The sequence below is a fragment of the Hyperolius riggenbachi genome, chromosome 3 (genome assembly GCF_040937935.1).
Source record: "Hyperolius riggenbachi isolate aHypRig1 chromosome 3, aHypRig1.pri, whole genome shotgun sequence".
In the NCBI taxonomy this organism is placed as follows: Eukaryota; Metazoa; Chordata; class Amphibia; order Anura; family Hyperoliidae; genus Hyperolius; species Hyperolius riggenbachi.
The window spans coordinates 76,728,707-76,754,210 of NC_090648.1; the positions used below are offsets into that span (position 1 = coordinate 76,728,707).

Here is a 25,504-nt window from a genome sequence, read left to right on the forward strand (position 1 = left end):
CCCACATTCAACAGAGGAAAACACTGAGACGAAATGCAAGAATTCAATGAAAATTAAGTCTTTTCAAATCATTTGTATAGATCTGAACTTTTTGATACATTTCGTGTCCATTCCAGTCTCTCTTTGTAAAAATTTTCAGCACATTGGCCTCTGCTACACATTACCTATGAGTGAAAAATTCACCTTCTATTCAAATGTCTGTTTAAAAAAAAAAGTGCAGGGCCAATCAGGATCCACAAATCACCCACCCACTTAAAAAGCAGACCCAAACTCTTGCACAGCACAAAATGAAAAGTCTTTATTTCACATGCAGTTCCTGCAGAAATTCACTTCTCTGTGTTCTGTGTTTGTTTAGGCAGATAAACCTGTCTAAGGGCTGATGCACACCTAAAAGCGCGAGCGTAATCGTAAGTGCTTAACGTTTTTAGTAGTAATTTTTCTAAGCAATCCTAGGCATGTATTCAGCATCAGTTGATCCCTGCCGGTCCCGGATACCAGGGACTTTGCTGTGCTTCCTGCAGACTTACAAACCAATGAAACAAATCAAGAGAAGAGAATTATAGCTATCTTTTGCACCAAGCAATGCAGTGTTGCCATGGTTTCCAGGAAGTTTCCTAAAAAGTTATATCAGTTATATTTAATGGTATTCAGTTATAAAATAACTTGTTGAGTGATGATATATCTTATATAGATGTTTGTACTTAGTGGAATAAATCTTTGAGGTCATTAAAAATTGCAAAAGCCATACTGTGACGATTGCGGAAATATCTCCGTGATCAGCGCACAAGGCGTGCGCTGACACGGCGGAAATCCTCCACAAGCGTATGAAGGGGGGAACCCAGCTTTGGTGCAAGAACCAGTAGAGGGCAATTCCCACTGGCAGATGGCGCTGTGGAGTGCAGACGAGTACAACCGCTGCACAGCCACAGATGCCAGATGGGGATTGTACAGATCAAGACAATGCGGGGCTGAACAGCCCTTAAAGAGAAAGAGCACAGGTACAGGATGAATGTGTGTTCACCAATCTAGTCGCGACCCAGCGACGGTGAACACACATCAGCAGAAACAAAGTAGGAACGCAATCGCGAGAGAGGCGATTGCCAGAGGTAACACAAGGCTTAAGCAAGGTAGGGGACGAGAATAGCAAAGGCACAGCAAATCATACAATGAGAAGATAAGGAAAATAACAAACGCTAACTAAACACGAACACCGCACTCATTCGCAAAAGCGAACGCGTTTACAGCGCGGTCTCTGCGTGTTAAGCACAACAGAGACAAGCACGCATAACTAACCACCGACAGAGAAACACGAAACAAAGAACGCGAGCGCTTGCTTAGCGGTTACCTCATCGAGTCTACAGCAAGCGTTCGTATCAGACAAGACAGACAAATGGAAAACAGGAATACGAGAGGAGAGATCCACTGCTCTTTCCGTCAGAGCGAGTGCGATTCGAGCTCAGGAACAAGAAAGCAGATCAGAAGGATCCACAGCAGCTACCGCTAGGGGCTAGTGCGATCCAAGCAACACAGGCGGAGGAGATAGCTGGTAGCAACTGCTGCTCCAGCTATACTGCAGGAAAACAGAACAGAAGGATCCACAGCACTAGCGCAAGGCTAGTGCGATCCAGGCAAGACAGATCAGAAGGATCCACAGCACTACCGCTAGAGGCTAGTGCGATCCAGGAAAACAGAACAGAAGGATCCACAGCGCTAGGGCAAGACTACTGCGATCCAAGCAAGACAGATCAGAAGGGACTACCGGTAGCAACCGCTGCCCCGGTTAGCACCCAGACAAACAGAACGATTTCCTGTCGACCACCGCTGGGACAGGACAATCTCAACAGACAGACAAAACAGATATGTAATCTAACTGCACTAGGAAACTGCCTAGTACAGTTCCAAGAATTACCCTAAGGTAAACTTTAACAGATCCACAATGGCTGACACTCTAGGAGTGTTTCAACAAACCCTGAAGGAATGACCAGCAAAGGACTGTGGGAAACATAGCTTCTTATACTGCCAGCCCTCAAAGGAGACAGCTGGGCAATTTGCATGTATGAAAATCCCTCGGTAAAGCAACTCTGAAAGTTGCAAGATGAAGCCAGGTCTCCTTTCCAGAAACCTGCATCCCTCAGACATAAGGAATGGTCAAACAGCTGTCTGCCTGTGCAGCCAGCTGAGCGGATCCTTACACATACAAGTAACGAATACAAATTGGAAATATGAAAAACTATTTGCTTTTTTACAGGGGAAACACAATACATTTCTTAAAAGATTGGGAGGTGGATAAGGCACGTCCAAAAATTGAGTGTGAATGGTTACCAGATCATCAGTACAGATAGATAGCTAGATCGTCTATATCATAGTACACTACAGCCCAAAACATATTCACTATCATTAACAAAAGAGAAAGTAACGCATACACGCATTAACTTCCTGTTCAGTACATAAGAGGAAGAATCTAATGGCCAAATAGTAAAATTACATCTCCATGCATTTGTTTAATAAAACATTTTATATTACATTTACTATTAAAAATAACCCCCCTTTTCCCATAGTTGCCAAAATAAAAAAAATGCATATATTAAAAAAATTACATTAAAAAAATATATAAATAGTTACCTTAGGGACTCTTTTTCAAATATGTATGCCATTTAGGTATATTACTGTTATTTTTGCAAGCAAGGGCTTGTAATTAGTGATGGACACAAAACTGAAAAAATGCACCTTTGTTTCCAAACAAACTGCTCACCCTCAGCTACTCCATTCCTCCTTAGTCAGGACAGAAGTGCCTTCTGCTGTGCAAGTCAAATGACACACTGCTGCTCTCCTGTCTCTCTTTCCTCACTCACTTTCAGACTCCTCACCCAGCACAACAAGCTGCTTTTCCCCAATGATGACCTCTTTACCTTGCTCTCCTCCTGCTTCTCCCCCTACTCTAACTGCATGCTGTAAGTGTAAACAAAGTACAAAATACGTCCCCTGTAATCTCTGCGCCTGATGCAATTGTTTCACCTTGCTTCATGGGAGAACCTGCCCTGACTATCAGCCAGGCCATTGGTATTGTTTAAAAGGAAATTCATATGGCAACTTCCATATCACTCTCACTTCAGGTGTCCTTTAAAGGTCCTTCCTTTGAAGCGAGAGGGACATGGAGGATGCCATATTCTTTTCCTTTTAAGCAATACCAGTTGCCTGGCTGTCTTGCTGATCTGCTGCTTCTAATAGTTTTAGCCATAGACACTGAACAAGCATGCAGCAGATCAGGTGTTTCTGACATTATTCTCAGATCTGACAAGATTAGCTGCATGCTTGTTTCTGGACTTTCATTGGAGTCCTGGTTAGTGTTTTGCTGGGTTTGTCAACTGGCAAGACACCAGTGGCAGACTTGTACTTGATCTAAGCTCTCTCTAAGCTCTCTCTGTCTTTCAACCTCTCAGATGTCTAGTCACGTCCAACTCTTTGTAATCTCGTGGACTCCATCCATCGTAGCCTCTGCTGCCCTCTATTTTGTCAGTACGTAACATTTTAGTAAGAGGGCTTTCTGGTCCTACCATGTAGAGCCACATTAATCCATGGCATGGACTGATGAGGATCATCAAATCCGAAACAGTCTGTATGCATGTTGGATTATTATGGCTCTGTACAAATTAACAAGCTGACACATCATTGCATTCCAGCTGTTCTGGAGGTGTGTTTAGCTTCTAAGGGTAACAATGGTTAATTTGCATGTATTCAGCAGTGATGCACTGGGAGACATCTCAAGCTCACTCCAACCTGAATTATCGCAAATTCTTTCTGTTTTAGGAAAGCAAACTTTTGTTTTCCTTTGTATTTTAGTAAGGGGGCTTTTAGGACCATTGTAGTCCCTTACACACTCCAATGAGTTCTGGATCACCATGAGCTTGCTGGGTAGTCTGTACCTCTCGGTGTTACAAGCCCTACTCCATAGAGCCAAATTAATCCATGCCATGCACTGATGAGGATCAAACAATCCGAAACAGTCTGTATGCATGTTGGCTTATTATGGCTCTGTACAAATTAACAAGCTGACACATTATTGCATTCCAGCGGTTCTGGAGGTGTGTCTAGCTATCAGGGACAACAAAGGATAATTTGCATATTAAGCAGTGAGGGTAGGAACACACTAGGCAGAAACGCAAGCTTTGCGGAAAACGAAGTGAAAGCGCACATAATGCAAATCAATGAACGGCATGAAAAAACACATGTGCATTTTTAAAAACGCTGGTCTTGCTGCTTATTTTCCCAAAACGCATCTAAAACGCACATAATAAAAGTCAATGGTGACGCAGAGGTATTGCATTTTGGTACATTTTTTAATGCGTTTTGTATGTGTTTTTTATGTGTTTTTTTTTTAAAACACAAGTTTGATGATGTGTTTCTGCTTCCTGTTGACTTCATAGTGATTTCCATAAAACGCATTAAAAAACGCATGCAAAACGCATATGCAATTTATATATGCGAACCGCAAAGGCATTAAAACGCACACAAAACAAGAAAAATGCATGGGGGGGGGGGGGGGGGGGGGGATGATGCAAACGCACAGAAAACACACTAAAACCTCCCAAATGCCTATGCAGCAAAACTTACTAAAACTTTCCCTTTCCCGCACTGCCTAGTGTGTTCCTACCCTCAAGCAGGACATTTCACACATGTAGGCCTGGAACCCACTACAAAGCGCTATCGCTAATCACAATCAATAGCGTTTTTAACCTGCTGGGCGTTCTGATTCCCGTGGCCGTGCGGGCGTGGGAAGGTTTTTTTCGCCCGATTTTTTTTTATCATGTAGCTAGTAGAGATGTGGCGAACTGTTCGCCCGGCGAACATCTCTGAAGGTTTTACTACTTCCAGGTCGCTCTGACCCGGAGTAGTACGCCTGCGTTGCCTGGCGGAGCGCGTCCTTGATCGCACTCCTGTTGCCGGGCACTATCTGCGCATAAGCTTGACGTCGTTCATGACGTCACGCACATGCGCAGAAAGTGCCTGGCAACAGGAGCGCGATAGAGGACGCGCTCTGCCGGGCAGCGCAGGCGTACTACTCGGGGTCAGAGCGACCCGGAAGTAGTAAAACCCCCATGGATTCAGAGATGTTCGCCGGCGAACGGTTCGGGAACCGTTCGCCACATCTCTAGTAGCTAGCCTAGCGCTAGCTACATGATTCTCCCCTTCCTGCTCCCTCCCTCCCCCCCTTCCGATCGCCGCAGGCGATCACGCCCATAAGGAAATCCCGTTCTGAACGGGTTTTCCTTTAGGGCTTGAACGAAGTGACGTCATTGACGTCGTGGCGTCACAGGGACTCCCGATCCACCCCAAACCGCAGCCCGGCGGCGATTGGCCAGGCTGCGCACGGGGTCTACGGGGGGGCCCTCTTTCGCGTTCGGCAGCGGTGGATCGGCAACGATCAGAGCAAACACACAGCTAGCAAAGTGCTAGCTGCGTGTTTGAAAAAAAAAATGATCAAAATCGGTCCAGAGGGCCTGAGCGGTGCCCTCTAGCGTCTCTGGACGAGCTCGCTAGGGAGGTTAATGAGTGTTTTGTAAGCAATTTCATGAACGTTTTCTGGCAATTCTGGTAACGATTTTAAAAAGTGTAAGCGTTTTGCCAGCGATTGTGTAGCGATTTGCGATTAGTGTTTTTAATTCTAATTGGTCCTTTCAAGTAATTTTATTTTTTTACAGTGTGCAGTAATTTAAAAACGCTAGCAAAATTGCTCTGTATAACGATTCATGAGCGATTAAACCAGCGTTTATTTACTTTTCATCGCAGAAACGCCAACGCAAAACGCTAATGCTCAAAAATGCTGCATGCCCTGCGTTTGCGATTTTGTTAATTGTAATCAGTGGAATTTGGCTCATCCATTAACATTAGCTGAGCGTTTAGGGAAATCGCTAGCGTTTTGAATCATTCCCTAAACTTCCAGCCCTGAGAAATCATTGAGAGAAGGATTTTGTTTGTGTTCAGTTAGGTCAGTTAAATACTGAGAGGAAGACAAAAGTTTGCCTTGTTAAAACACAAGGTATTTGCGATAATTCAAGTTAGCGTGAGCATATGATGTCTCCCACAATGCTTCAGTGTAGGAACACACTTGGCAGAAATGCTAGCATTGCGGAAAACGCAGCAAAAATGCACATGGTTGCTTTCTGCAATGTATGTTTTGTATGCGTTTTGCATGTTTTTTTTAATGCATTTTATGCAAATCCCTTTGAAGTCAAGAGGAAGCAGAAATACATAATCAAACTTGGTTTAAAAAAAAACGCATAAAAAAGCATACAAAACGCATAAAAAACGCACCAAAACGCAATACGTCTGCATCACCATTGACTTTCATTATGCGTATTTTAGATGCGTTTTGGACAAATATTCAGTAAAACCAGCCTTTTTAAAAATGCACATTGCAGAACGCAAACGTGTTTTTTCATGCGGCCCATTGAATTGCATTATGTGCGTTTTCGCTGCGTTTTCTGCCTAGTGTGCTCCTACCCTGATAGAAATGATGGAAGCAGATTCTCCACTGCTATTTTGATACATGGTTACTTTTTACAAGTATCTTTCATGGAAGGACAACTGAAGAGAGAGGGATATGGAGGCTGCCATATTTATTTACTTTTAAGCAATACCAGTTGCCTGGCTGTCTGCTCATCCTCTGCCTTTAAAGGACAACCGAGGTGACATGTGACATGATGAGATAGACATATGTATGTACAGTACCAAGCACACAAATAACTAGGCTGTGTTCCTTTTCTTCTTTCTCTGCCTGAAAGAGTTAAACATCAGGTATGTAAGTGACAGTTTCTGCCCGGGTCGGACTGGGTCAGACTGTAGTATAACCCTTACTGATAAGTAATTACAGCCATAAAACTCTTTCCTGTCAGTAAATGGCTTCTAAAAGCAGAAAATAGATAAAAAGGGTCAATAATTCAGATTTGAGCTCTGACATACTTCAATGCATGTGTCATTGAGCAGAGACAAGGAAACCGTAAAAACTAGATTTAAATATAAAATAAAACTGTGGGTTATCTTAAAAAAAGTCATTTTTAGGAGAAGGAGGACAAATACAATTGTTTTTCTCATCAGTTTATTTTCACCTCGGATGTCCATTAATACTTTTAGCCATAGTCCCTGAACAAGCATGCAGCAGATCAGATGTTTCTTGTTGATAGGATCAACATGTTTACTTTAAACTGCAGTTTAGTAAAGCAGCCACAAGATGTCACTGTCTGTAAAGTGACATGATGATCTCTATGGTAATGTGATTTCCTGTATTCATTCTGAGTTCCTCTCTGTTCTAAGTAAGCTGCATTACCTGATGGTGGTGTATGGTGTCTATCTTTGTATGTTTTTTTCAGTAAAGAGTTCTAACTTGGTAAACTGGGTGCCTATATGTGTGTACAGAGCACTCTGCTCCATCATTTCTGACCTTAATGTTAGATCTGACAGGGTTAGCTGCATGCTTGTTTCTGGTATTATGCAGCCAAACAGATCAGCAAGGACTGCCAGGCAACTGGTATTGTTTAAAAGGAAATAAATATGTCAGCCACCATATTCTTCTCACTACAGTTGTCCTTTAAGAAAAGAAAGTGCCTACTTTACTAAGTACTGGTTTAATTTATTTTTAAATGGTGTCCTATTTAAAAAAACAAAACAAAACAAAAACAAGAACAAAACAAAAAAACAAAACAAACAGTGTGAGGTCTCTTACACACCATTCTTGACTTGGCCAAACATATGGATTTATTTCTTCCGTGTACTTACATAATGCCAAAAGATTACACAGAGCTTTACAGAGTACAGCTTACATCACTCACTGTCCCTCAAAGGGAGCGCACAGTCTAATGTTCATATCCATAGTTCATGGCTTGGAAATCAATATACTTATCAGCTTCAAACATGGGGCTTGATGCACTAAACCTTGATAACTCATATCATGGCCGTTTTTGCGCGCTTTTTCCTGTTTGCACGCGATCTTGATTTTCCTCGCGCAATCGCGAATTTGCACACGAAAACGCGCACGAAAATGGATGTGATATGAGTTGGCTGGATGGAGGGCTCCGCCTCTGACATAGGAGACCTGGGTTCGAATCTCAGCTCTGCCTGTTCAGTAAGCCAGCACCTATTCAGGTGACCTTAGGCAAGTCTCCCTAACACTGCTACTGCCTATAGAGCATGTCCTAGTGGCTGCAGCTCTGGTGCTTTGAGTCCGCCAGGAGAAAGGCGCAATATAAATGTTATTTGTCTTGTCTTATCTTGGTTTAGTGAACCAAGCCCATAGATCGCTAGTGCTTATTACTCATGTATCACATTCCAGTGCAGGGCTTATATAATGAGTTCGTGTAGAGGCGCCACCGTGTCAGTTGGGTGCCACATGCTGCCGCTAGTAAACGTATTGGTTATTTACATTAACAATGTTTTACTAGTGATTAAAAATCGTCCCCCATTCTGACATGAAGCCTCCGCTCCTAGTGCACAACAATAACAAGTGCCTAGCAACTGGCAGTTCTGGATTGGGCAATGGATCTGTCACACAGGACTATTTCCCAATCCAGAACCACCAGTATGTTAGCACCGCACTCCTATTGGCCGCGATGGTAATGCGGGCGGATGTACACAGACAGCAAATGTAGTAGGCGCTGCTGTGACAGGCAGCATTTGGGGCCAATCAGAGTGTAACTTCCCATCTGCCGTTCGAGTGCCTGGTAATTTGAACAGGGATAGTGTGCACATCAGGGGTTTTAACTGGAGCTACTCAATTTAAATTGCACTGCTTTAGCACCGCAGCTTAACACGCAGTGCAACAATATACCGGCTATCAAGACAAGCAGCAGAGCTATCGGAAAATGATGTCCAAAGCCCTGCACTGGAGACTGTTTGTGTCTCCAGTCAGGGGCGTAACTAGAAATCACTGCCCCCCCCCCCCCCCTGCGAACATTTGGATGGGTCCAAACCCTCTGCATGCCTGAATCTTGTATGTCTCCAACGCCATTGACAGGAAGTAGAGTAAGCGAGGTTGGAGACCTAGAACACAAAGGAACGCAGAACTCAGTCGCCGTCTGGAACGCAGAAGTCAGAGGTGAGTTCCCTGACCCCTGTTACTACCCACTGCCATTATTTCTGGAGGGATGAGCAGGGAGAATTGAAGGGGGGGGGGGGGCGAGGTGAGGCCAATGTGGGCCCACTGTGCCCCCTCTTTTGTGGTGCACCCCCCTCCTGCCGCTTAAAACTGCCCTGGGCAGGCCCCCCACCTTGCTCGGGGCCCCCCTGCGCCTGCTTCCTTTGCAGGGGCTATTGCTACGCCCCTGTCTCCAGTGCAGGGCTCTGGCCACCATTTCCTGGAGCTGCCTGTGGGCAGGACAAGAGGGGCAGGCCACAGGAAGGGGAGGGGAAGGCAAGAGAGGGGTGGCAGAGGCTCTGCATGTAACTGGATGTGTGAGAGGGAGCTATCACATTTGTGTTGAGAAAATTACCATTTGAAAAAAGCTTTTCTAAAAGCTATTGTAAGGAAAAGGAGGGGTGTTAGGTGCTAGTAGTGAAGTGAACAGGTAGGCTGGTAGGGGGGGAACTGTGAGACCCCATTCACACTTGAGAGTTTTTCCGGCGATTTTTGCAAAACGCTCAAACGCTAGCATTTTTGAAAGCGCTACTGTAATAAAACCCTATGGGCCCATTCTTACTTGGGTGATTTGCGCTAATCGCCCCAAATCGCCCAAAATCGCGAAACACAAACGCATAGCCTGCGCCATTTTCAGGAGATTTCCCGGCGACCGCGTCTCAGTGTTATAGAAGCACTAAACGCGATCGCGGAGAAATCACTGCACTGTCCAGTGGTTTTTCCGCGTGAAATCTAAGTGTGAATGACGCCTTAGGCCCCGTTTACACTTAATCAGTTGCTCTCAGTTATAACTGAAAGGCCAAGTGATTTTCAAAGTAATGCCCATGTTTTCCTATGGCCCCTTTCACACTTAACGCATTTTAACTGAAATATTTTCACAATGCACTGCTATGGAGAAGAAAAAAAAACGCATACCAACTGATTAAGTGTAAACGGGGCCTTACTGTTCGTTCTTTTTTTAAAAAATTTCCTTGCTGAGGCCCTCAGGCCTCTTGCACACTGCAAGTAATTCCGATTCAGATTCCGCTTTTTAATCAGTTTTTTACATCCGATTCAGATTCCGATGTGCAGTTTGTTCCCTGCACACTGCAAATCGGAATCTGAATCGGATGTAATAACTGATTAAAAAGTGGAATCTGAATCGGAATCACTTGCAGTGTGCAAGAGGCCTTAGAGATTTATTGTGTGTGCTGTTAATAGTGCAAGGTGACCGTGCTGTCGCTCCTGCCCAGCGCATCTCCCCAAACTACCTGTATTGCGCTAGTATTTGGCCCCACCCACATCATGTCATGACCACGCCCACTATTTCTTCACTTTCTTCAGTAGGGTGTAAATTTGCTTAGGGATGACCCACAAAGGGGTACATGTGCTGAAAAGGTTGAGAACCACTAGGCTACTACATAGGAAATAATGGTTGCGGTTGATCCAATCAGCAGTTTCGCTTGCAAATTTTCGATTTCGAAAAAATATTCACAAAAGCATATTGTATTTTTGCAATATGGTGGAAATTTGCAAAAAAAAGCAACTTTTTTTATTTTTACTGCAAAAACACGGAAAATCATTTATTTTAGCGTAAAAAATTCGCCAAAAAAACACCCTAAAACTCAAAACTTATTGCAAAAGGATTTTTGATGGCATATTCGCTCGACAGTCGAATTTAACATTATTTTCGATGAAATTAATGCAAAAAGAATATTAGCAATTTCACTCATCACTGCTGATCAGCTACTGTCCACACCGGGCATCCAACTCACCGCCTGTGAGAGAACGCGGAAAAGCCGCCGTGTGTTCTGACAGCAAGGCGGCTGATTCCGCGTCCAACGCGGCGGTCTGCACGCGGAAGCGTGCATCTAGTGACATGGCAGAACGCGGAAAAGACGCCGCATGTACTGACAGCAAGGCGGCTGGTTCCGCGTCCAGCGCGGCGGTTTGCACGCAGCAGTGTACAGCTGGTGTGGCTGAGCCTGTTAGTTCACACAGGTTTAGGAATATGCGCGCGCGCGCTGAAAGGCAGAACTTTTATGATGGTCAAGGGTGGATCAGCTGACCCGGCAGGTCAGCTGACCTCAGAGTTGGTAACCATTGGTTGATCACTTTAGGGCCAGAGAACACTGCTCTATATATGGTTACTGCTGGCCACTCTCAAGTTGTCTGCCGTTGCGATCACTACGTGGAAGCACTCAGACCTTAGTCAGATCCAACAATGTGTTTGAAGCAGGAGGACCTGGGAATTCACACTGAGCCAGATTGCTTGTGTTATTATTCTGTTATACTTCAGACAAGTTCAAGGGTGTAGAGACCACGGACCTCACACCCAAGACTAGGGAACTTGTATTATTATTCTGTTATACTTCAGACTAGTTCCAGGGTGTAGAGACCACGGACCTCACACCCAAGACTAGGGAACGTGTATTATTATTCTGTTATACTTCAGACTAGTTCCAGGGTGTAGAGACCACGGACCTCACACCCAGGACTAGGGAACTTGTATTATTAATCTGCTATACTTCAGACTTGTTCCAGGGTGTAGAGACCATGGACCTCACACCCAAGACTAGGGAACTTGTGTTATCATTCTGTTATACATCAGACTAGTTCCAGGGCGTAGAGACCACGGACCTCACACCCAAGACTAGGCATTGTTTGATATTTGTTATGACCTGTTGCTTTCCTGACTATCCCTCTGCTTTCTGATGCGGTATCACGCATATCTGATATCACGTTGCCAAACCCTGCCTGACTTGGATACCGAATCAGCCTTCTGTCTGTAACGATCGGTGGGCGCAGAGAGTATCTGATTACCGGTGATCTGCAGTGTCACCGGAAATACAGATATATACCAGATTATAAGTGATCTGCAGTCTCACCGATAATCTGATATACAAACTAACCTCTGTTCACCTGAGTAGAGTGTAGTGTTTGGTGTAACAGTATCACTTTGAGGACTAGGCCTCAGTGCAGCAAGGAGTACTGCACAGATTCCTTCCGCAGACCTGAGCTCTCCAAGACGGGAGGAGTCAGACTGACAGTAGGAAGGATGTCTGAAAGTGACCCTCAGGAGAAAGGTCGCTAACAGAGCGAGGAACCGCCTCCAACGGTAAGGTCGGTTCTCGAGGTCGGATAAGCCAGGTCGTACACACACGGACAGATAAAGTACAAGATCAGGAGGCAAATACGGAGTCAAAGTACAGGCAGGGTTCAGCAACGGGGTATCAGATATATCGGGGTACAAAATCAGGAGGCAGAAGCAGAGTCAAGGAACGAGCCTGGGTTCGGCAACAGAGTATCAGAAATATCGAGGTACAAGATCAGAGTTCAGAAGGGTAGTCAAGGCAGGCAAAAGTCATAACAGATAATCACAATCAAACTAGTACTTTAGCTATCAACAGAATCTAGCTAAGTGTAGGATTACAGCTCCAGCTGGTCTCGGCACACTTGCGGATCTGACTACGGATCTGGGTGCTCCCACATGTGTGATCGCACGCCAGACAAAGAGCAAGTGAACAACCAGCCGTATATATACTCTAGGACCTTTCCAGGACCTCCCTAATTGCTGGTCCAATGAGAGCAGTGGAATTTGTCAGCTGACCCAGCTGGTCAGCCGACACCCTTCTAACTGCTATTTAAACTCTGCCTCTCTGCTCGCGCGCGTGTAAGTCTGAATCTTGGTGGACTATCAGTCCCAGCCACACCAGTACTGTCATGCAATGTATCTAATGCGGGGGCCGCCTCTGATGCGGATTCCGCTGTTACCAATGCGGATTCCGCCGTTACCAATGCGCCTATGCGGCATGCAGCGTTTTTTCCGCGTTGTGACGCCATGCTGGACGCGGAAACAGCCGCCTCACCTCGAGAGACGGCGGCCTTTCCGCGTTTCCTTAGGGCCCTTTTCCACTACAGCGTTTGCGATTGCTTAATCGCAAAACCGCAAACCGCTAGTGATTTGTCAAATCGCTACAGTTTGCTTTTAGCATAGGAATCGCGGTAGGTCATTTCCACTACCGCGATTCGTTTTTGACCGGATCGCGATCGCGCGGCGGAGCGATTATTGCCGCGATTTTGCTATGCAGTGCATAGCATAGCAAAATCGCGGCCGCGAACGTCGGGGAATCGCCGGTAATTGCGATTCAGCAATCGCTAGCGTTCAGCGTGAACGCTAGCGATTGCTAGTGGAAAAGGGCCCTTACACTGTCTTTGTACTTTATCTGTCTGTGTGTTGCCGACCTTGCTTGCCCGACCTCGAGAGCTATCTCTCTCCACTTAAAGGGAAGGTTCAGGGAGGGTGGGTAAAAAATAAAAATCAAATTCCACTTACCTGGGGCTTCCTCCAGCCCGTGGCAGGCAGGAGGTGCCCTCGCCGCCGCTCCGCAGGCTCCCGGTGGTCTCCGGTGGCGCGCCCGACCTGGCCAGGCCGGCTGCCAGGTCGGGCTCTTCTGCGCTCCAAGGCCCGGAACTTCTGCGTTCCACGCCGGCGCTCTGACGTCATCGGACGTCCTCCGGGCTCTACTGCGCAGTAGAGCACAGAGGACGTCCGATGACGTCAGAGCGCCGGCGTGGGACGCAGAAGTTCCGGGCCTTGGAGCGCAGAAGAGCCCGACCTGGCAGCCGGCCTGGCCAGGTCGGGCGCGCCACCGGAGACCACCGGGAGCCTGCGGAGCGGCGGCGAGGGCACCTCCTGCCTGCCACGGGCTGGAGGAAGCCCCAGGTAAGTGAAATTTGATTTTTATTTTTTGCCCACCCTCCCTGAACCTTTCCTTTAAGAGATAGTCTCCAAGATCAGTCAGTGACATCCACCTTCAGGTGGCACTCACTCTCTCGTCCTTCCTACCTTCAGCCTGACTCCACCCCTTGGAGAGTCTCAGGCTGCTGGAAGGTTTCTGTACTCTCCATAGCAGTATCTTCTGTACTGCTTAGGGTCACCTGTTCATCAGGTGGGTTGCTCAAAGTCATACTGTTACACCAAACACTCACCATATATATCTAAAGGTGTCCAGAGGTTAGCACTATATCTGTATTATTGGTGATTCTGCAGATCATCCATAATCAGGTATAGATCTGTATTCTTGGTGATACTGCAGATCACCAATAATCAGATTCTCTCTGCGTGCCGACACCGATCGTTACACCGCCAGGGCCGGATTTGTACTTTTTATAGCCCAAGGCCCACCGCCACCAGCTGTACCCGGACCAGCAGCATCGTAAACTCCCCCCCCCCCCCCAACATGGCAGGGACTAGATTGTAGGCTCCTCTGAGGACAGTTAGTGACGTGATGGTAGGGATTAGATTGTAAACTTCTTGGCGAGCAGCACATTTGGAGAGTGACAGGCAGCTCAGAGATCACAGTAAGTGCCTGTTCGCTGCTGCTTCATCCCCCGAGTGCCAGTCCAGCTGTTGGTAGCCACCCAATGCTATGTGCAAACTCTGTGCAGCAGGATGAAAGTTTGGCAGACTAACTGCTACTGCTGCCCACAGCCCGCCTCTCGCTTTCCTGGCACCCTAGGCCAAGGCCTATGTGGCCTTGCCAGAAATCCGGCCATGTTCACCGCCCGGGTGCCCAACTACCGATAATTTATATTGGCCTCTATTAGATGCCAGCTGATCCTTGCACTCGAATTACCTGATCCGTGATACCCCCATGACAAAGGAGAAGAGAGTGTGGGGCACCCTTCCACGCTGAAACTAACCCCCATCTCTTCAAAGACCCTTTTCACCCACTGGAATTTTTCATTGTTAGGGCTCATTCACACTTGCTGATCGCAAAACGCTAGCGCTTTTGCTAGCATTTTTGCGCAATTAACGTGAAAAAAATCGGCATTCACACTTCACGATTTTTTTTTGCGATCGCGTTTAACGCTTGTATAGCACTGAAACGCGATTGCCGGGAAATCGCCTGAAAATGGTGCAGGCTACGCATTTGCGTTTAGCGTTTTGGGGCGATTTGCGGCGATTAGCGCAAATCGCCCAGGTAAGAACAGGCCCATAGGGTTTCATTACACTAGCGCTTTCAAAAGGTGAACGAGATGTCAATTAGTGAGATCACCCCACATTGCTGCCTAACGGCAAACTGCATAACAGCGAGCTATAATCTAACAGCGGCTGCTGTAACATAGAATCCATGTTCAATACAGGACTGTAGTTGAATCCCTGGCTGCATACTTAACCTAGGGGGCCCCCCAACTGATCAAACATCGCTGGGCACAGTGCACTTGGGGCTGAATGCGCGGATGACTGAGGTGAATGTGTAATGATATTTTTCAATTGCACATTTATATCCAACATGGAGTTTGCATGGTTAAGAACAGCTGACTTATGAAGCTATGAAGCTATCTCTGCTGGGCTTGTGTTTTTAACTTTTTGTATGGTTGGCACTAATGGGTTATTGTGTATTGTTCTTTGAGAATTGATCTGTCAGATTTATATATCAATACATTTTGTATTCCTTGTTGATACGAGTAGCCCACTCTTTTTTTACCTTTTCACATTAAAATACTCTGTAGTAGCTATAATGATGGTCACAAAGAAATGATCTCTTACCAAAAGATGGGGGTAGGTGGTGTTGGTTGATATCACCAGGACAAGGTGGTGTCTGCTAGCAGTTCTCCTGCCATAGAGACACCAAGCAGCCAATCTGTCCACCTCACCTATTTTTTCCTTTAATAGCATACAATTGTCAGAATGCAAAGTTCAATGCAAACTCCGGACTGTGGGAAAAGCTTTTCTCAAAGCTCATCTACATCAGATCCAAATCAGATGACTGCAATGGGAAATACAACCATACAGCGATCACACCCATCAGTCTATAGATCAGTCTGTTCTTACTATTTGTATTATTTATTGCCGAGTGAAAGGCTTGGCTCTGACATCTCTGGATTTTATGGTTTTGGCCATATACTGTACACACATGGCCAATTCTGTTAAAGGAGTTGCTCATTGTGTGTTACAATGTACTTGTGCTGCACTTGTGTTTATTTTTAGCAATATGTATTAGGCCGTAGGTCCACGCTGGGAGCTCCAGAACTCACTCCAGTGATGCCTCTCTTTGGTGAATCCCCAGTTTGATGCGCAAGGGAGAGTGACACGAAGTGGGCACACTAGAGGCGCATCACTGGGGGTAGTGGCAGAGCTCCAAGCAGGGAGTAGGTATTATCGTAGCACTGCATCACTTGGGGCGGCGGGATAAGCCGCTATGAGTAAAATATCACCTTGCCCGACACCTATCCTAACCTTCACCCTGCAGTTAAGGTGGCTAACCTTAACCACTTCAATCTACAGTGTTGTTTCACCTTATGCATCCCAGCAACTTTCACCTCCCATTCATTTGCCAACAACTTTACCACTACTTATCACAATGAAATTATCTATATCTTGTTTTTGCCACCACTAATTAGGCTTTCTTTGGGTGGTATATTTTGCTAAAAAAGATTAAGAAAGAAATGGAAAAAAATTATTATTTCTCAGTTTTTGGCCATTATAGTTTGAAATTAATACATGCTACCGCAATTAAAACCTATGTATTTTATTTGCCCATTTGTCCTGGTTATTACACTATTTAAATTATGTCCCTATCACAATTTATGGCGCCAATATTTTATCTGGAAATAAAGGGGCATTTTTTCAATTTGCGTCCATCACTATTTACAAGCTTATAATTAAAAAAAATATATTAATATACTCTCTTGACGTGCATATTAAAAAAGTTCAGACCCTTAGGTAACTATTTATGGTTTTTTTTGTTTGTTTTTTAATTGTAATTTTTTTTTTTAAATAAAAATTTTATTTGGGTAGTTTTTGGTGTGGGAGGTAAACAGCTAATTTTAAATGTAATTGAATGTATTTATTTAATAAAAAATGAATGTCGGTGTAGTTTTACTATTTGGCCACAAGACGGCCACAATCAAAAAGTCCTGGAAGCGAACGATCTCGCTTCCAGCAACTACAAGAAGGATGTGAAACTTTTTTTTCTGCAGAAAGACCGCAGCCTCTGATAAGAGGCCGTCCGCTTTTCTGCGGGGGGACTTAGATCAATGAATGGGAATTACATTCCCATTCATTGATCTCAGAGCTAATGGCAGGCGGCGGGAGCGCGAACAGCAGAACAGCCTATCTGGACGGATATATTAGTCCAAATAGGCTTAAGTGGTTAAAGGACCACTATTGTGAAAAAGTGTAACATTTTAAACACATGTAAACACATACAAATACTTTCTTCCAAAGTAAAATGAGCTATAAATTACTTTTCTCCTATGCTGCTGTCACTTTCAGTAGTTAGTAGAAATCTGACAGAACCGATAGGTTTTTGACTAGTCCACCTATCCATGGGGATTCTCAGTATTTCATTTATTCTTTACAAAAGAAGTCCCTTGGAAAAGATCTATACAAAGGTTTCAGTTGATTCTCCCATATGCACACTATTCTGGCAGTTGGACTGAGCAACTGCCATTCACTAAGTTCTTTTGAAAATAAAGAAAACTCTGAGAATCCCCCATGAGGAGATGGGCTATTCCAAAACCTTTGAGCTCTGTTAGATTTCTACTACCTACTGTAAGTGACAGCAACATAGGAGAAAAGTGATTTAAAGCACATTTTACTCTGGGAGAAATTTACCTTTTATTTATGTGTTTTCATGTATTTTAAATTTTAAAATGATCACAATAGAGGTTCTTAAACCTCTGGAGGTACCTATCTTTACCTCCCCTCCCACTTAATGCCTAATCTTAACCCTCCCCCTACTTAATGCCTAACCTTAACCAACCCCCCACCTTCGGTATTTTACCTCCATCCCTGAGCTGTCGGTAACTGACACACAACCATTAGGTAAAATGGAAAGACAAATAAGCTGGCTAGTAGGAGAAGCCACCCTAACTACTCACCCCATTGGTATCAATGGACTGCTGGGTAGGACATCAGAAAGTAAACAAAACACGAGATGCAAAAACTAGGCTTCATCATAGAGGTTTTCCCTGTAACCTTTTAGATGTGAACAGGGAAACACTGAAACAGAGAAAAAGGAGGACTGAAGGAGCCATGCAGACCAAATGGATGCTGAAAATGCCTTTTTACTTTTGATGCTGACAGTATGAAAGCGGCATAGGCGGACTGGCCTGGGGGGACAGGGGGCGATTGCCCCCCGGGCCGCCTCCTGCACCTTTCATCAGGGCCGCCAGGATGTTTTCCTACTCTTTTTCATAGAAGCTTCTCTCTCCTCCGGCCCAATGCAGTGCGTGTTGGTGAATCTCGAGGTGCTGCTAGGCAACAGAGGTCCTGCCCCCTGCCTGTAGTAGCAGCCAGCCAGTGAAGAGAGAGCAGAGGTGGCTCTCTAGCGCGTCATTTGAAGTGGCCAGGCTACAGGAGGATTTCAGTGCTGCCTGGTGAAATGAACGCAGAAGTTTCAATCCCAGATTCCCAGCGTCCTGCCCCTTGAAGCTGGACGAGACAGGGCACAGATCACTGCAGCCAGACATCAGCGGCTGACCAGACAATGTTCTTTGTAAGCGGACACCTCTCCTCTTCATTTGTTTGCTTTGTTTTGAACTGGCCAGCTCTGTGTACATGTAACCCTTTCACTGCTGCCTGCTAGTTGTAGCTTTTTGCAGCACTGGCTCTTTGGATGCATATTTATATATTCTTCTAGTTTGACCGCACACTGATATACTGTACTGATGTACTGATATACTATCACTAACACTTACTACTTTACTTAAAGGACTTCCGATGCACAATAAAAAAAAAAATCTCTTTTTTAAATCATGCTTCTCCCGGCCGCAAGCAGCAGTCGCAGTCCCTTGCCGCAGCCCTGGTCCTCTTCAGTGTCCCTGCTGGCCGTCCGCAATGATGTCTACCTGCTGGCAGGGTCGGCTCTTCTGCGCCTGAGTCTGCGTCATCTGGCGCATACTGCTCCTGAGCATTAGTTGTGCACACGCCCAGTATGTGCTAGATGATGTGGACACGCAGGCATAGAAGACCAGACCACCTGGCGGGTAGCCATCATTGTGGACGGCCAGCAGGGACATTGAAGAGGACCAGGGCTGCGGCAAGGAACTGTGACTGCTGCTCGGGGCCAAAAGAAGCCCTAGGTGATTAAAAAATAGATTTTTTACTTTGCATTGGAAGTCCTTTAAAAGAAACCTTAAAGTGTACCTGAGTTGTGTACTGGTGTATTTATACTTACCTGGGGCATCCTCCAGCCCCATGAGGTGCTCCCTCGCTGGCCGCTTTGTTGTCTTGTAATATTACACAACCCCCTCCTGGTAATCTAGCCAGTCATGCACTTCTGCACATGCCTGTTTCCCCACCATTCCCTCTCCCTGCTGTCCTTCTTGTTCCTCTCTGATATCCATTCAGCAGCTGTTCCCTCTGAAAATTGCATGTGCCTCCTGAATTGTGCTCCCACAGCCGGGAGCATTCTGCGTTTGCGAAGTTGCTAAAAATTGGTACTGCACACGCTGCAAACATTTCCAACTATGGAAGTGTGATCAGGGAGGCATGTGGCCATGCCTGGTTCCTCACCCTCTGCAGGGGCATCAGGCTGAGCTGTCCCTGTGCTCCACAGCCCCCCTTAAGAGTAGTACTCACATGTCCTCGATACAATGGCAAATCTCTCTGCTCTCCTCAAGCTGAGAGTAACTATGGTGACTTTCCTGTCACTTAGCCACCAGGTACCATGGTTACTCCCAGCGCGGCCGGTTCCATGATAAGCGTTCTCCTATCTTCCTCACTGGTACCCCCTACTGCTGGATTATATTGGTCACATCATTACGCGACACCGGCATTAGGAGGGAGCAGGCAGAGGAGGACGCTTAGTTATCATGCAGGCACCCAGGAGTAGGTGAGTATACTGCTGCTCTTCCCGCTGCGGGGAGTGGGGAACCAAAGGAGCCACAGTGGGGGGAACACAGGAGCCATGGGGGTGGGGCACAGGGGGAACAAGAGTGACACAGGGAAAAAAAGGAACAAGAGACATGAGGTGACACAGAGGGAGACAAAAGAGACAGAGGGGGACAAAAAAGGCACAGGGGGAATAGGTGACATAGAGGGGGACAGAAGAGGCACAGAAATGAGTGTTCTGACTTAAGAACAGATTTAGATTAAGAACAAACCTACATTCCCTATTTCCTTCATTAACCAAGGACTACCTGTATTTCACAAGCCACTTTATTAGGTACAGTATGTCTTGCTAGTACTGAATATATTCTTTTTTTGCCATCAGAAATGCCTTAATTTTAATTCTATATGGCATTCCTCTGAGATTTTTGGTCCATACTGACATGTCATGCAGTTGACTCCACCCACAGCATGACATGGTCACGCCCATTTTTGTCATCTGTCGTTCCCCCCCCCCCCTTCAAGGGCCTCTGGGTTGCATTTTCCCCCCAGGCCAAAAGGTCCCAGTCCTCCCCTGGAAAGCGGCAACTTGCAAAGGAACCTTTAAGACTCGGTTCCCATCTGCCGCCGAACTTTGTACAGCCACCAGCGGGAGCGGACAGTGTAGTGTCCTCTCTGATGGTCCGCTGTGGTCTTGCTGGAGCTGGGGGCAGATGCATTTCCACCACAGGCTATATGAGGAATGCATCCACCTGTCCAAGATTTTTGCAGACGGTACAGAAGTGTGGCCAGCTTACTTTCTGCAACATATCCAAAGGATCCTTTGCAGAGTGGGAAGTGTGAACAACTTCAATATATAAAATGTCCATTCTTGGCTCAAGTGGGAACAGAGCTTTAGGCAAATGTATAATACTGTAAAGAAAAAACAAAGACAAACGGGAGCCCAAATGGTGCAGTATGTCACAAGTATTGAGTATTGAAAAATACTTCTATAGAAGGGTACTCACAAAGGCGGGTTGCACCAGGGGGCAACCGACCACTTCAGGCACGTGGAGTATTTTAAAACCCGACTCCACTCAGGTTACCCAGGAATCCTGGACTCGGTCGCTCTCTTAAAGAGAACCAGAGATGAAGCACCCTCATGTATTGTATTGCATTTATCAGTGGGAACATGACAATAAACACCTACCCTGCTTTTAGTTTCATTGTTATCTGCTTAATTAGTCTATTAGCAGCTGTGATAAGAATCCACCGACTATTCAGTCCAGGTTTGACCTGGAATCATTATAGCTGAGTCACTCTTCTGTGAAGTGTTTTCAAGCCCAAGCCTTCCCCTCTCCTGGCTTAGATTTCCTGCTTTGCATACTGAGAGCTGTGATGACTGGGAGGGGCTGCTCTGCTGAGAGAGAAGCTCTGTGGCTGCAATATGATCCCTGTGTGCTCTGTGTGCACTAGATACTGATAATAACGGCAGTTTCATTCCAATGAGAGACACTTCCTACAGGCAGCTGTACATCATACCAAAATGAAAGCACACAGCAGCCTTTCTCATATAGCCTGGATAGCAGCATAGTCTCATATAGCCTAGACAGCACATCCAGAACAACTCATATAACCCGGAAGGAGAAGGGATATGAGCTGGCGGCCATATTTGATTTTTCCTGGAGCAATAATGGATAAAAAACACCAAAAAAGGCACACCAGAGCGGCAAAATTATCAGGTAGAGCATTTATTCTTTACAAGCTATCAACTGATATGTTTATTTTGTGTGAAACGTTCATCTCTGGTTCCCTTTAACAAAACACCTGCGCTCCTTGGGTAGGTGCGCAAAGGCCCCCCTCCAGGGAGGATGGGGGGAGTAAGGTACAGCAGAAGGTAAAGAGGCGCCCAATGTATATATAACACTTTAAAATCAATAAAATGAAAAGGATTGAGGTGGCTTGATCCCGTGTAATTGCAGTATTTTATTGGCACAACTCTTCTCCAGCTTGTCTCCAAAGATCAGCTTACGTTGGTTTTTCTACCAAACAAAGTATTGCAATTATTGTGTTGAGGCGCCCCAATTGCGGTCTATAGACTACCACGGCACCTTATTTGGCCTGAGGAAGTGGGCATTGACTCACGAAACACGTTGCCTGTGCTAAACATTCTATTAAACTTCCTTACCTAAAGTGTTTTTTGTCGTCTATGAGGTAAGCCACCTCAATCCTTTTCATTTTATTGATTTTAAAGTGTTTTTGTAACGTCTGCGGAATCGTTTTCGCAGTTAGCGCACAAGATGTGCACTGACACAGCGAAAACCTTCCACAAGCGTATAATTGGGTGAACCCAGGCTAGGTGCAATGCACCAGCAGAGGGCAATTCCCACCAGCAGATGGTGCTGTGGAGTGCAGACGAGCACAGCCTCTGCACGGCCACAAATGCCAGATGGTAATTGTACAGATCTAAGACAGTGCGGGGCTGAACAGCCCTTAAAGAGAAGAGCACAGAGATAGACTAAATGTGTGTTCCCCAAACTAGTCGCCACCCAGCGACGGTGAACACAGGAATAAAGTATGAACGCGATCGCGAGAGAGGCGATCGCCAGAAGTGACACAAGACTGACCAGAACAGAACACAAGAGTAGCAAAGGCACAGCAAACGACAAAGAGAAAATAACGAAAATAACAAACGCTAACTAAACGCGAACACCGCACTCATTCGCAACAGTGAACGCATTTACAGCGCGATCTCCGCACGTTAAGCGCAACAGAGACAAGCACGCCTAACTAACCACCGACAGACAAACACGAAACAAAGAACGCGAGAGCTTGCTTAACGGTTACCTCACCGAACCTACAGCAAGCGTTCGTATCAGACAAGACAGACAAACAGAAAACAGGAATACGAGAGGAAAGATCCACTGCTCTTTCCGCCAGAGCGGGTGCGATCCGGGTACAGGGACAAGAAAGCAGATCAGAAGGATCCACAGCCGCTACCGCCAGGGGCTAGTGCGATCCAAGCACGACAGACAGATGAGGTAGCCGGTAGCAACCGCTGCTCCAGCTATACTCCAAGAACAAAGATCAGAAGGATCCACAGCCGCTACCGCTAGAGGCTAGTGCGATCCAAACAAGACAGACAGATGAACAGAAGGGGCTACCAGTAGCGACCGCTGCTCTGGTTAGCACCCCAGACAGACAGAAGGATTTCCTGACAACCATCGTTGGTGACAGGACAATCGCAACAGAGAGGCAACACAGACAAAACAGATAGCAACCTAACTGCACTAGGGAAGCTGCCTAGTGCAGTCCCAAGAATAACTCTAAGATAACTTTAAAGAGACTCTGTAACAACAAAAACCTCCCCTGGGGGGTACTCACCTCGGGTGGGGGAAGCCTCCGGATCCTAATGAGGCTTCCCACGCCGTCCTCTGTCCCACGGGGGTCTCGCCGCAGCCCTCCGAACAGCCGGCGACTGTGCCGACTGTCAGTTCAATATTTACCTTTGCTGGCTCCAGCGGGGGCGCTGTGGCGACTTTCGGCACGGAAATAGACGGAAATACCCGATCTCCGTCGGGTCCGCTCTACTGCGCAGGCGCCGGAAACTTGCGCCTGCGCAGTAGAGCAGACCCGACGGCGATCGGGTATTTCCGCCTACTTCGGCGCCGAGAGGCATCAGAGCGCCTGCGCAGGAGCCAGGAAGTAGAGTTGAGCCGAACCTCCGATTTTCGGTTCGCGAACCTGGTTCGCGAACTTCCGCGGAAGGTTCGGTTCGCGTTAAAGTTCGCGAACCGCAATAGACTTCAATGGGGATGCGAACTTTGAAAAAAAAAATAATTATGCTGGCCACAAAAGTGATAGAAAAGATGTTTCAAGGGGTCTAACACCTGGAGGGGGGCATGGCGGAGTGGGATACATGCCAAAAGTCCCCGGGAAAAATCTGGATTTGACGCAAAGCAGCGTTTTAAGGGCAGAAATCACATTGAATGCTAAATGACAGGCCTAAAGTGCTTTAAAACATCTTGCATGTGTATACATCAATCAGGTAGTGTAATTAAGGTACTGCTTCACACTGACACACCAAACTCACCGTGTAACGCACCGCAAACAGCTGTTTGTGTAGTGACGGCCGTGCTGGACTGGTGCGCACCATGGCGAGAGTGCAGGTTTTGGTGGCTTTACAGCCCATATGGTCGCCTGGCTGATGTAGCTGAATGACAGAACAGTGACTGTCCAGCTGATCAAATTTGGTCTGACCACAATGAGGCAACGACCTTATTATCGTGGGTGTGCCCCCCGAGACACTCATCTAGGCGCCGGTCATTGCTTCATTGTGATACGCAAGCCCCTTCACCACGGCAAGGTAATGATCACGAAGGGGAATGGGCACATGTACATGCCTTTTCCTTTTGTTGTTGCAGCTGCCCGCAGTGCAGCCAGAAAAATTAGGCAGTCATGTACACGCACCCGAAAAATTATTACAGTGGCCGCTGCTAGCAGCGGCCTAAAAAATTCAGCAATCCGCCTGGAGTCCCGGACCCTGTTGGTGGTGGCGGAGAAGGTAGTCAAGCGGCCTGCAGGCAGACATGCTGTGTGGAGGGACTGGGAGCGACTTAGTCTTCTTGGGGCAGGCCAGGCAGCCAGTCACACGGCGTGCAGGCAGAGATGCTGTGTGTGCTGGGACTGACTTAGTCTTGGGGCGGGCAGCAGCCCTCCGGGATCCATGCCTCATTCATTTTGATAAAGGTGAGGTACTTAACACTTTTGTGACTTAGGCGACTTCTCTTCTCTGTGACAATGCCTCCAGCTGCGCTGAAGGTCCTTTCTGACAGGACGCTTGCGGCAGGGCAGGAGAGAAGTTGGATGGCAAATTGGGACAGCTCTGGCCACAGGTCAAGCCTGCGCACCCAGTAGTTCAAGGGTTCCTCATCGCTGTTCACAGCAGTGTCTACATCCACACTTAAGGCCAGGTAGTCGGCTACCTGCCGTTCCAGGCGTTGGTGGAGGGTGGATCCGGAAGGGCTACGGCGAGGCGTTGGACTAACGAACGTCCGCATGTCCGACATCACCATGAGATCGCTGGAGCGTCCTGTCTTTGACTGCGTGGACACGGGAGGAGTATTAGTGGCAGTGGTACCTTGCTGGCGTTGTGCTGTCACATCACCCTTAAAGGCATTGTAAAGCATAGTTGACAGCTGGTTCTGCATGTGCTGCATCCTTTCCACCTTCCGGTGAGTTGGTAACAGGTCCGCCACTTTGTGCCTGTACCGAGGGTCTAGTAGTGTGGCCACCCAGTACAGCTTATTCCCCTTGAGGTTTTTTATACGGGGGTCCCTCAACAGGCAGGACAGCATAAAAGACGACATCTGCACAAAGTCGGATCCAGTACCCTCCATCTCCTCTTGCTCTTCCTCAGTGACGTCAGGTAAGTCAACCTCCTCCCCCCAGCCGCGAACAATACCACGGGAAGGTTGAGCAGCACAAGCCCCTTGCGATGCCTGCTGAGGTTGTTCTCCTGCCGCTGTCCCCTCCTCCTCCTCCTCCTCCTCCCCCAAAGAAACACCTTGCTCATC

General features: G+C 46.6%; 1 protein-coding gene across 4 annotated transcripts in view; it reads right to left on the reverse strand.

The window, feature by feature from the left end:
* The window catches only part of COL5A3 (collagen type V alpha 3 chain), a 340,614-nt gene that overhangs the window by 187,004 nt on the left and 128,106 nt on the right, over positions 1–25,504 (reverse strand). Inside the window, exon 1 of one of the 4 annotated variants that reach the window (XM_068274410.1) lies at positions 18,306–18,395. The exons of the other annotated variants lie outside the window; for them this stretch is intronic. Within the exon in view, the coding sequence (XP_068130511.1) occupies positions 18,306–18,315 (10 nt within the window). The 5' untranslated portion in view covers positions 18,316–18,395. Of the gene's footprint in view, positions 1–18,305; positions 18,396–25,504 lie in introns of those variants that run through there. 4 annotated transcript variants of the gene reach the window in all.